The 13,818-nt window shown below is 34.0% G+C and overlaps 1 protein-coding gene across 1 annotated transcript in view; it reads right to left on the bottom strand.

The window, feature by feature from the left end:
- The window catches only part of VRK2 (VRK serine/threonine kinase 2), an 88,397-nt gene that overhangs the window by 38,304 nt on the left and 36,275 nt on the right, over positions 1-13,818 (bottom strand). The window contains exon 8 of the mRNA XM_049784787.1: positions 2,492-2,624. Within this exon, the coding sequence (XP_049640744.1) occupies positions 2,492-2,624 (133 nt within the window). The remainder of the gene's footprint in view (positions 1-2,491; positions 2,625-13,818) is intronic.

Here is a 13,818-nt window from a genome sequence, read left to right on the forward strand (position 1 = left end):
TCATTAAAAGATAATTTTCATTAAAATCCAAAAAAAGAAATTACTTAGGTTTTAAATTAAATGCAAAATATTAGGAATGAATGGTATTCAAACATTTAAGAGATCAGATAATTCCATATTTTTCTTAGTTTTGTGAGGTTTTGGTTTATTTCTGGTTGTGCTCAGGATTTACTAGGGCTTCTGTGACTTAGAGCTCTCTGATAGGGCTCAAGGCACAACCATATAAATGCAAATATTCATTTGTATACATTCGTAGCTATATATTCAAGTATGTCCATATATATACAAACATATGTATGCATGCATAGGTATATCCTGTTGTATATTTAGATGTATCTAGAGATTTAAATGATAGTTAAAATATCGAAAAGATTATAGCTTTCAAGTAATAATTGCCACATACAATTTTCCTTCAAATACCAAAATTATCTAATTAGATTTCTCCCTTCATTGACTAAATAAAGATATAATATCTTTTACCATAACTCTCAGTTTGTCATTTCCCAAATGAACTGGCATGACAAAATCTACCTAACTCCTACACATATATTATTGGAAGAAAAAACACTTCAATGATCCACAGAATAAAAACATGTCCAGATAGCTCATGAAGCATACTTTGAAGAATAGGATCATTGTCTCAAATTATAGACACATTTCTCATGGTCAAATCATTGACTCTCACCAACATTTAACAAATCTCTCTCTATTTCACTGCAAAATTTTAGATATTGTTCAACTTATTTTGGTTATAACAAGTGTATTAAGCAATCAATTGAAATAAGTAAACCAGCCACAACTTAATATCAGTATATACATAACTGAATCAATATGTATAATGAATTTCCAGTTATATCACTATCAAGAAAATATTTTTAGTTTTCTGATAATTCTTCATTGTAATAAAGTTGGTAAAAAGTGAACATAATTTAATGAAGATAAATAATTTTAAAGTGAAAAATGATAAAACACTATCAATGAGGGTTTAATACTTATAATTCTTACAATTTCATGAAAGCATGTACCATTTATAAAAAATGATAACTGATTTATTGACATAAAGGATAAATTATGAAACGTAAAACATAAATGAAAAATAACACAGTGTTACTAAAGTTCCGAGTAAGGCATTAAGATAACCAAACTGTCCTTGAAAAAAATGCAGTAGTTTATTTGATTCTACCTGTGAATATTAAAAATGATTTATATTCAGAAAATCTTATCTGTGATCTTTATTAAAGCAAGGTATATAATTAACGAATTTGCTTCACTTTTTCATTTGGCCTACCTTAAACCTTGGGTTTTAATTGCTCTGGGAAATGATCAAGACCCTCTCCATTACATGGTCAATGGTCCTTTTAATAGAAAAGGCAATAATATACAGTTGTTTGCATCAACTAAAACTCGTTAGGAGGTATCAGTTTAGGGTAACAGTTCAACAGCCAGTAACAAGTCTTTTAGTAAAAGTGCAGTCTTTTCAAAGGCTTAATATATATGGGGACATATATTAACCATAAATATGTATGGTTTAACATATTTGAAAATACTTTTATAAACAAATTGACAAATAATATGAGAACAAAAGTTTTTCAATAATCTCCATTTTTTTTCACTAGCAAAACACTAGAATTGACTTTTTTTTTGTCTTGCTGACAGCGCAACTAAGAAAGTACAGTTGCATTGACCATATTGATTGTGAACAAAGAAACCATCAGTGGAACTCTACACCATATATTTTCAATATTGACCTCCTACTTCCTTTTCCATGGCTTTCTGGGTCGGCTATTGGATTTAGACTGCAGTGTAATAAACAGCTAAGGTTTAATTAATGGTAAATGAATACAAGACATAGGTTATGACTTTAACTAATTAGGGAATTGTTGAATTAAGTCTGCCTTGGAATGCAAGGCAGTACAATCAATATCCAATAAAAGACTATGTATGTAATTTACCTGCAAATGTGTTTCCAATACCATCAAAGTGAGTTTAAATAAGTAAGATATATGAAAGGCAACTAGTAAAGATTTCCACAAGTTAACACTTTATAGTTTTAGAAAAATTACCTTAGTATTGATAGTCTTTTCTATAGCTCTGATAAAAAGCAAAATTAAAAACAGGAATAATTCTTCACATATGCACCTTTACCAAATTGGTGATACTCACTAAAGCATAAAAATGTGATTGCTGACCATCAGGTTAGATTGTAACTATGCAATCTAAGAATTTTCTACCTATAATAAGCAGCATGCTTTGCTGAGCTGACATCTTTCTGTTCCTTTCTTCCTTTTAACTGTCCATATTTCCTTCCTGTTAGAAGACATATTCTTTGGCTTACACATGTAAGACTACTTTTGATAAAAATCTCACCAGTGCTCTCCCTCTTCAAACTGACTATACAAAGGTCACGTATCTTATTTTTCTTTAATCATTCTTCTGAAAAAAAAAAAATAAAAGCAAATAAAAAACAAGCTAACAAACAAGAACACCTTACCAACTCCCTTGTGGGCATCCAAGCTGGTAAATTCTATTGTCCCATTATGACCTTTTCTAGGATTTTCCTGGTACAGTTTGTGATTCCCATTGGGACAATATCTGTAGGAAAGTCCATAATCTGCGAGATAAACCTGAAAGACATGAGCAGACAAATGAATAATGCTTTTGTCCTCTGAAAATAAACCTTTATAATTAAGTTCTTACTAAATTGATAGATTAAGAACAGCCTCATTTTATTAAACCAAATGGTTCATTAGGATAAATCATATACAACTGGGAACTATAAAGAAGTAACTTTTTAACTTAAATCCTTACTTTTTCATAGGCGTATGTTTTTTTTCTGAGTGGACTTGTATTTCTAGACTTTTTAAAAATTTTGCTTCTTAATCTAGGTGGGACTATTAAGACATCACATAAACCACATTTTTACTTGCATTTATAAGGTTTATGCTACTCTTTCTATTCTTCCAACTCCTCCCATATCTTGAAGTAATGAGAACAATGTAAAAATTATAAACCTAATGTTATAGGAGTCTCTATTAACAGGAAGCATAACAATAGTGAAAAGAAAATAAGAGGTAAATGACTCAAGAAGCAAAAAAAAATCATCATCTTGTCTGTATTTAAGAACAGAACATAATGTAAAAATTTGACCTTTTATGTCCATCCATATCATTATGTTTATCTTTATAATTCAGTCAGAATTGCAAATGAAGTTTTCAAACAATATCAATTTACAGAATAAATCAAGTGAATTTTTTTCATATTGCATTTGGAGAGGAACAATATAATAGTGAGGGACACTAAAATAGTTTACAGATATAGCACACACTAACGAGGAACTTTCATATCTAGACTTCCACTGTGACATGCAATCAGAATAGTCGTTCCAAACCATTGGTACTATTAACATTGCCAAAGTAATACATATTTTAAAATTATATTTCATATGTATTTCCTTAAAATTAATGAAGTTTAAGTTTTAGAAACTTTTTAAAATGAGGAAATAATTCAAATTGTAATTTCAAAAAAGCATTGCAATACAACTTCTGATTAAGATAAGTGTTTATAATCATTTTAATTTCCTTAAGATTTTGATTTGAAACGCTTAAGAAGGAGATATTTTGAACTTTTTAGAAGCTTTATTACTACAGATAATTATCAAAAACCTAAAATATTTTGATATTTGTGTAACTGAGAATGCATCATACATATTGATTCAGTTATGTCAGTGATAATAAGTTGTACTTTGGTCACTTATTTCAACTCTTTGCTTACTAATAAAACCCTCTTGTGCAAATTTCCTTTGAAAGTAATTAAGAGTGAAGACTAAAATCAAGACTGCAATAGAATTCTAGTTCTTTTTTTCACAATTTACACTCCCTTAAAAGCCTCGGTCATTTAAGTAAAATGGAGAGAATTTACCTATGTGTAAGATTTCTGTGAGGACAGCATAGGTCAATAAACATAAAGTTCTTAGTGTTCTTTTTTTTCTTTTTTTTTTTTTTTTTTTTTTTTGGTTTCTGGGTCACACCGGGCAGTGCTCAGGGCTCAGGGGTAACTCCTGGCTCTCTGATCAGAAATCACTCCTGGCAGGCTCAGGAGACCACATGAGATGCCAGGATTCGAACCACAGTCCTTCTGTATGCATGGCAAACACCCTACCTCCATGCTATCTCTCCAGCCCCTTAGTGTGCTTTTTGTTACATAGAGAGTTGAAATGTTTAGGCCTTCTTTTCTGGTTAGTAATTACATAATAAGTGGTTTATGGCTTGTTTCTGTTGATTTTATTATTGTTCCAGTTATTTTTGTGGGGCTGAAGTGACCGACCTGGGTTTGATTCCCAGTACCCTATGTGGTCCCTTAAGCTGTCAGGATTACTTTTTAAGCACAGAGCCAGGAGTAACCCCTAAGCTCCACTGGGTGTGAAACCAAAAAAAAAAATTTTTCATATTGATGAAAAAATGTGACAATTCATACAAACCATAATACAACAAATATTTATCTTGTTTGGCTATGATTTGGATTTGGAGACCACATCCAGCAGTTCAGGGGAACTATGTGGTACCAGAGTTAAAACCTGGAACTCCTACATGTATAGACCATGTTGAAAAATAGCATTTATGGAATTGACCAGGCTTCTTAAACTTTATCCATTGTGCTACTTTTCATTCAAGACATTTTAATGGAACTATAGGTATATAGATATGTAAAATAGTATACAAAAATACTGATAATCATTACAAATTCATTTTAAAACCTAAAGAAAAATGTAACCCTAATATAAGATTGCTATTCACAGTTTATGAAGTGTGGATCAATATGGGTCTCTATTGTATAATACCAATAACAGTCCCATAAAAATGAACACCTATCTACTGAAGTATAACCCGGCCCGAGTATAAACTGACCCCTCCCAATTTTACTCTGAAAACTTAGTGACTCGAATATAAGCCGGCCACTGGCAAATTTCAAAAATAAAAATATATACCCAAAACAATTACAGTAATTGAGGAATCGGTATGTTAAATATCTTTCAATATTTATTGTGAAAGAAAAACTGTAACTAACAACAATAACTTTAAAACTTTAAATAAAGCACAGAAAATTGTAGCTTAAAAGGTAATCAAGCTAAATCACAAAGGTTAAAATCCTGCAAAACAGGATTTCTCCTCCTAATCTGTATGTCTAAACAGAGCTTCAGCTGTATCTGTTGTAAGGGTATCAGCATAGATATTGTCATCACCACTGAGTTTGCAGGTATCAACATCACTGCTGTCAGTCTCATATAAAGTGCAGAATATTGTGGGTTAAATAGTTCAGTGGCATCAAGTTCAGTTCAGTTGCCTACCTCTTCAGCTCAGCCATGACTTGTAGACTGAGCTGAAGACCACGCCCTCCAGCAGACAGCAGACGAGGACTGAAAACTATATGCATTTTAAATAAACTATATAATCTAAGCATAAGCCGAGCTCGAGTTTTTCCACACAAATTTTGCGCCAAAAACTCAGCTTATACTTGAGTATATAATATATATCTATATATATTATATAATATATAATTATTTAACTAAAAGATACATTAGAACCTGAACTTCTTGCTTAAGTTATTTTTTATTATTATTCTTAGTTCATTATTAGTGTATAGAAATGAACTAACATTGATATACTTGTTTTGGATTCTACAACTTTACTAAAAATATAATATTTGTGGTTTGGGTTTTGATTTGCTAGCATAGCATATAGTTCAAAAATATTTTTATAAAGATTCTAATTTAGCTCTACATTCTAATATTGTCAGGAGTTTTTCTACTATCATAATTTAGAGGGTTTTTTTCCTTAAAATATCGGCCATTATTGAAAAAAAACTAAGACCAACAGAGATATATCTAGTGGTAAGAAATTTGACATAGAGGCTGTAAAGTGTAAATCTGTATTAAAATTCTCAGAATGTTGATAAATTCCATTGATTCAAATTAGTTTTTACTCAGATAATTTAATAAAAACAGTGTCTAGAACTGTGTGGAGGCTCTGGGAACTATCAACTAATCCTACATGGAGAAAGGAAGTAATGTTTGTTGAAAGATTGTGGTATGTTAGCAAGGAAAACTACATACATTATTTAATTGAATCCAGGCAATCAACCAGCCATGTAGCATTTTACATAGCCAGGTTAAAGATGCATGTGAGTGTATACTCTATGCACATGACATCACAGACAATTTTTTTAAATACAGTAGAATTTAAAGTTCTGTACATTTATTAAATTTTGTTAAGATATTTGACCAGAACTCAGCCTAGAGTAGGGACAACATTCAGGTCTTAATGTTGTATCTCTTCTTGCTAAATGATTTTTATCAGTTTTATAGAAATATATATCATTTTAATATAAATTATTTTATATAAATATATTTATAGGACTGTTAAAATAGAAAAAATATGTAATAGACACCCATATACAACCACAGCCCAATTTCTAAAAGTCTGAAACATTTACTAACAAATTTTCAAGAGAAAAAGATTGCTAACTCCTAAGTAATCCAGAATTAACGTTTAAAAATACTTTTACCTATTAACCGTTTCCACCATAATCTTTATCCACATACCCAACTTTGAATATGATCTTTTATTTCTGAAAGCAAATAATTATTCAATATATTTTCATTTTAAGTATAAATATGGAGGAGATCCCTGATTTTAGATATACCTCTTAAGAATAATCACTATAATAAAGCATATATTTGTGTGTGTGTGTGTGTGTGTGTGTGTGTGTGTGTGTGTGTGTGTGAAGGGAGTGGAGACTGATAATGATGAAAGGCATAAGATATGGACATAAAGATAAATATCTAGAAACTTAATGCATTTTTTTATTATTTTGTTCAATGTAACTTTTCTGATTTTGGTAATAATTTCCTTTAATCTGTGAAAAACAGACAGTCCTGGAAGTGTTTCTTTACCTTAATCCTAAAGATCTTCTAATTGCACTGTTCTGTACTGAATTTCTCACAATTCCACCAAGTTTTTTTTGTTTTTTTGTTTTTTGTTTTTTGGGCCACACCCAGTGACACTCAGGGGTTACTCCTGGCTATGTGCTCAGAAGTCGCTCCTGGGTTGGGGTAACATATGGGATGCTGGATTATTGAACCACTGTCCATCCAAGGCTAGCGCAGGCAAGTCAGCCACCTTACCTCTAGCGCCACTGCCCGGCCCCAAATTCTATTTTTTTACCTCACTCTGATGTTATATTTTCTATGACCTAGTGAAGTAAAGATTAGAATAATTTTCAACTCTCAACCTGAGAAATATGATCATAAAATAATACAAATGACCCAGTACTAAGTCTAATTTGTTTTTTAAAAAAGATTTGCTTTAGGGGCCAGAGTGATAGTAGAGGCGGCAGGGTGTTTGCCTTGAATGAATCCAATTCAGATTGGTTCGTGGACATCTGATATGGCTTCCCCAAACCCACAGATTGATTCCTTATTGTAGACCCAGGAGTAACCCTGAGCTTAAAGCAAGAGTCTTCAAACTACGGCCTGCAGAGGAGTCTGATCCACCCCGCCAGCAGTGAGCACTGTTTGGTTGCCAAGATACCTGCCAGCATATACACTCAGTGTCATGGTTTCTCAGGGATGACATCAACCACCTCCGCCCTCGGCATGTTGTGTGCTGGGAGGGTGGGCATGAGGGTGGTGTTGAGAGGGACACTGATGCACCCTTGCACCTGGCGCTAGGCACACACGTTGCTGATGACGTCACTGGAGGGCGCCGGACGCCGCTTGCGAGGAGAACCACATGTGGGCGACTATATGATGTAAAAAGGCGCCTGCCTGCTCCACCCCTAGGCAACGTGGTGTATGTGTGCTGTGCCTGCCTGTCAGTGAGGTTTTCCTCCACTCCCTCCACTGCCAAAGGTCAGTCAAAAGTGCCATAAAATAAATTTTTGCCAGATGGGGGGTTCTGCCCGATTGGGCTGTGGGTGACTCATATGAAAATTTCCCTTTGGGGGTGGTGAGGCATTCAGTGCTGAAATCAAAGTTAGGGGGTGGGCAGTGGTTGGGAGGTTAGGGGTTCGGTGCTGAATTGCCCATATGGAAAATTAGGGGTTCGATGCTGAAGCATTTTAAAGGGGTTACACTGAAAATTTTATATGCATTTTGCATTTCCTTTTCAGTGTTCACATGCTGATTCCGAACATATCAATTTGAGCATTATATAGGGAGATATAACTGAACTATCAGGGACTGAGCTGGTCTGCTTAGAAAAGCCTGCAAGGGGTAAGTGTTCACATCAGGGACTAATGGGGGTTCATACACTGTGTGTATATATACACACATATTTGTATTTCACTAATATCAGTTTGGAATGATGTCAAGAAAAAGAAAAATTGACGGCGAGTGTAGGATATTCAAAGAACAGTCGACTTATGATTACTTTTTTATGCGTTACAAAGAAAAAGCTGTGTGTCTGATATGCCAGAATATAGTTGCTGTGTTCAAAGAATACAATTTGCGATGCCACTATCAAACTCAACATAAAGATAAATATGATTGTTTGGTTGGAGAAGTGATAAAAGATAAAATATTACAACTGAAACATACACTGATGACTCAGCAAAATACTTTTGTGAAGCAGAAGCAGTTAAATACTTCCTCACTGCGAGCAAGTATTCAAGTTGCCAAGCTAATAGCGCGCAATGGTAAACCATTTGTGAAGGGAGAATTTGTTAAAGAATGCCTTATTTCTGTGGCCAAAGAGATGTGTCCAGAGAAGGCAGATTTATTTAGTACAGTGAGCCTTTCAGGAGTTACAATGACACGAAGGATTGAAGAAATGGGAGAAAATTTGTTGCACCATTCACAAAACTCTACAAAGAAACTTTGCTATTTTTCCTTGGCACTCGACGAAAGCAATAATGTTCGTGATTCTGCCCAACTTCTCATTTATATGAGTGGGACAAATGAGTATTTTGAAATCACAGAAGAGCTTGCTGCACTGCCAAGTATCAAAGGTACAACCACAGGAGTGGATATATTTAAAAAGGTTTGCCAAACTGTGAATGGTTTGGAGCTGGACTGGGTTAAACTAGTCAGTGTAACAACTGATGGTGCTCCTAGCATGGTGGGGTCTAAGAGAGGAGTAATTGCTCACATTACACAAGAGATGGACAAACATAACCATCCTCATCCAATTGCCATACACTGCCTCATCCACCAACAAGCGCTGTGTTGTAAATCACTGAAGTGGGACTCTGTTATGAAAATTGTGGTATCTTGTGTTAATTACATTAGAACTCATGCACTAAACCACAGACAATTTCAGGAATTTCTATCTGAGGTAAACGTTGCCCATGAAAATGTTCTGTACCACACAGAAGTCCATTGGCTGAGTAGAGGGAGAGTTTTGAAACGTTTCTATGACTTACTTCTGCAGATTACAGCTTTTCTACTTTCAAAAAACCAAGAAGTACCAGAGCTCAATGATGCAGAATGAAAATGGCAGCTTGCCTTTTTGACAGATATAACAGAGCTACTCAACAGTTCCAATCTGCAACTTCAAGGCTAGGGGAAGCTCATCTGTGATATGGCATCGCATGTGAAAGAATTTGAAGTAAAATTAGGCCTTCTCATCAAACAAGTACAGGAGGAAAACTTCAGTCATCTCCCAACAACTCAAAACCTGTCAGCAGACAAACCATTGGTTGTATTCCCAAAGGAAACATGTCTGGCTTCACTAGAATTGTTGCAAAAGGAGTTTTAATTTAGATTCAAAGAGCTTCATCTCCATGAACAGGACATACAGCTTTTTCGTAACCCATTTTCTGTTGTGATTGAAAATGTCCTTACAATTTACCAAATGGAACTGGCTGAACTGCAGAATTGTGACTCTCTGAAAGACGCATTTAAGTCAAGTAACCTTTTGAATTTCTATGCATCTCTCCCCTCTGAGACATATCCAAATATCAGGAACCATGCACTCAAAATGGTAACCATCTTTGGTAGCACTTATGCCTGTGAACAGACTTTTTCAAGAATGAAACATCTGAAATCTCCAACCAGATCAAGATTAACTGATGCCCACTTGCATCACTTGTTATGGCTGGCAGTGACAAATATGGAACTGGACATTGACCATCTCATTAGCCAAAAGCAGGACCACAGTTCCCATTGAAATACTGGTGCATGATCTGTTTACTTATAAATGGTTTTCATTTTATTTATATAAGATATGTGCAGTGTGAGTAAGAATTAGTAGCTCATATAGTCTGACCCTCCAGCTCTCTTAGGGACCGTAATCCGGCCCCCACTTTAAAAAGTTTGAAGACCCCTGGCTTAAAGGGTATGACACAAAAAAATTTCAAGAATATTTTACTTCAGAAAAATTTTTATTCATTTATTTTCCTCCAAAAGAAAACATCAAATGAGTGCTTTCAAAGTTTTCTATTATAATATTTTATTATTGATAAGAAGTCATGGAAGTCACTGGGGTATGATTCCATCAAAATAAAATTGTCCTTTCCTTGTGAGTTGGGCACTAAAATAACCACTGCCAGTGTCATGGTTTTCAAGGACTACCAGAACACAAGTCATGGCCACATTTTTTTTTTTTTTGGACAAACCCAATCAATAAACAGTCCTGTATATACTAAGTGGCCATTTCTACCAGAGACTCTTCATGGATATTCCTTGCTGCTAAAAGGTTTGTGGAGAATATATCAGAAGGGTATTATCATTATCTGAGTTTTCTCTGCCAATTCTCTTGCCTTTTATTTTCACAGTTGTCTTATCATTCCTACCCACTCTGAAAAGCTTTCTTGTCCAATTCTACTGCTGTTTCTTTAAGTCATATGTTATTTATTTTCTTTCTTCAATGAAGTCCCTGCACTCCTAATCCAATCAGTATATCTGTAAGAACTAGATTTGACATGGCTGGTCCATTAATCAGCCTTGATTAATGGTTAATGGTTTAATCAGTCTTGATTAAAAGTACTAAACCCATAAATAAAAAAAGGGTAGCCTTTGATGAGGGCAAACATGCCTTTCTTATACTAGAATTGTCTTGTAAATCAACTCCTATTTTACCTCAGAAGCTTTGTATTCGTGTATACCACAGTCTCAATTTCTGTACATATTTATAGTTTCCTCTATCTCTTTTATTTCCCCATATTTTTAAATCCATTTCTGTTTTATTTTTTCCCAAAAGGATAGGAAATATTAAGAAAGAGCACCCTTTATTAGATAATTTCTCTACAAATAAATTTATTGCAAAGGCCTTTATTTTCAATGCACACCACTCTGGGGATAGTCTAAACACACTCTACTTATTATGATCCTTCCTGAATTTATATTTACACATTCCTTGGGTTTGCTAGACATACCTAGATCCTATTCTGATATGTAGATTCCCTTTTGTGAAATAATTTGCTAAATTTCTTTTTATGTTAAGGTAATTTTTACTATTTTATAATTGAGGTCTTCGTGTGTTTCTTTAGGTGTTATCCCACTGTGGGATAACATTTCTATTCCTTACAGACTAATGAATAGTTTATTCCATATAGCCTAAGAGGCAACTACCAGTCCATAAACCTGGTGGAAATAACATTTATTAATTCTAATACTTTACTGCTTTTTAAACCTAAATTGTATTCAAAATCTGCATACATCTTGTGGAGAAAATAAATCAAAATACTTTTGTTTGGGCCATACTCTCATGGCTTAGTCCTGGCTCTGTGATCAGGAATCACTCTTGTCAGGCTTGGGGGACCATATCTGGTATGTGGCATTGAACCCAGGTCAGACATGTACAAGGCAAGTGCACTACCTACTATATTATCTACCTGGTCCCAGTATTGGGCACTTTAGAAGAAACTTAAAGATCAGACTTAGTCACTTTAAAGACCCTTAAAAAGCCAATATACATCTTATTTGAATAAGGCCCAATTCTCTCAAGACATAAAAATTTAAATTTCTTTGCAATACTGACTAATGAAAATCCCTGTGTACCAAAAGGAAAATGAAGCATGGAATAGGCAGAATAGTTATGTCCACAAAATTTGTATCTATTAAAAACTTATATGTAGCTTTATAGATGCTACTACATTTTATATAAATGTACTTCAAATTTTATTAAAGTATTTTTGTGAGATTGCCTTGTTTTTGCCAATAATAAAATACTACAAATGATACTTATGCATTACACCATTATTCAGGCCAGACAAAACAAAGCAGCCTCAAAAAGGCAATTTACTTTTCAAATATGGTGCTTATAAAAATAAGCAGGAAGATATAATTTTCAAAAATACAGTTTGACCTTATCTTTAGTGAGCTGTGAAAAGTATACTGTTTCTGTTTTCTGATGTATATGCACCATGTGCTTATATTTTAAAAGCATTGCTTTATATTTGAGACTAGTTTTCTTTTCTAGATCTTATAAGTAGCTACTAATATTTTAATCTGGGATATTATTCTTTTTTATTTATATTTAATATTCACTGAGAGGGAAAGAAAGATGCAGCCATCATATGAGGTATGGCTTTGAATATCTCTTTATTTCATGATGGTACTCTATCAGACCGGTCTATGAGCCCCTTGAATAGGGCCATAAATTCAAGCAGCATAACAAAACACTAAAAACTAGTTTACAGTATTTTAATGATATTAGCATTTTGACACTGTGACCTGCATTCCTATTTCCTACAATGTAATGAGTAGTTTATTCCCTACCCACTCAGAGGCTATCAGTATATAACTGAGGGAGACTACATTTATTAAATTTAATTCATTGCTGCTTCTTAACTTCTAGAATGTGTCCTAAATCTACATAATTCTTGGGAAAAAATAAGATATTCTTTGCCATGAACATATTAAAATATCACTTACTAAGTGATTACTGTGTGCCTAAATTTGATCTATGCTGCCAATATTCAAATCATTTGATCCTTACCATACGAAGTTTTTTGTTTTGTTTTGTTTTGCTTTGCTTTGCTTTTTAGCCACACCCAGTGGTGCTCAGGGGTTACTCCAGCTCTGCACTCAGGAATCACTCCTAGCAGGCTCAGGGGACCATATGGGATGCTGGGGATCAATCACATTGACCTGTATGATGCCAATGCACCTGACTGCTGTGCTACCATTCCAATCATCTGACAGAAGTACTTTTTTAAGGCTGTTGTTTTGGGGATCACATATATAAGGTCACATTACTTACTATATAAAGTCACATTCACAGGTACAAGAAGTTAAGAATTCAATATTTGCTTAGAGGATACAAATCAACAAAAATGTCTTTGTCAGTTTCACTTTGTTCATAGCCCTTATCATAAGAAAATATTCATAATGACTACATCAATAAGTAAAGAACTCTTTATTGAGTGGATAGACTTTTCCCAGTAAAAAATTTAGAAATAGGGCAGGGAAATAACTGAAAAGGCAGGAACAGATGTTTTGCCTTCTAGAGCCCCAGGCTTGATTACTATAACTACATAATCCCTAGAATACTGCAGAGTGTGGCCCTAAGCACAAGAGAAATACTGATGACTGTAGCCCCCAAACTGTAAAAGTAACTAAGAATTTAAGAAGTGCAAACGCTCTTTAAACACTTAAAGGTAAAAAAACAAGAGAATTTAAAAAAATTATAAAGCCACTTGCCCCCATGATTTAGAATAATGCAGAATGCAGAAGAAAAATTTACCTATTAAAAATGGTAGTTATATTTTATTAAATGTGATAATGTGGTGAAACTCATTTTATGTGGAGGGGTGGTTTTGTTTTTCTTTTTCCTCAGTTGCTCAGTGGGTTCCTTTTATGCCCTATGGGAGAACACATCT

The sequence above is a fragment of the Suncus etruscus genome, chromosome 12 (assembly GCF_024139225.1).
Source record: "Suncus etruscus isolate mSunEtr1 chromosome 12, mSunEtr1.pri.cur, whole genome shotgun sequence".
Lineage (NCBI taxonomy): Eukaryota > Metazoa > Chordata > Mammalia > Eulipotyphla > Soricidae > Suncus > Suncus etruscus.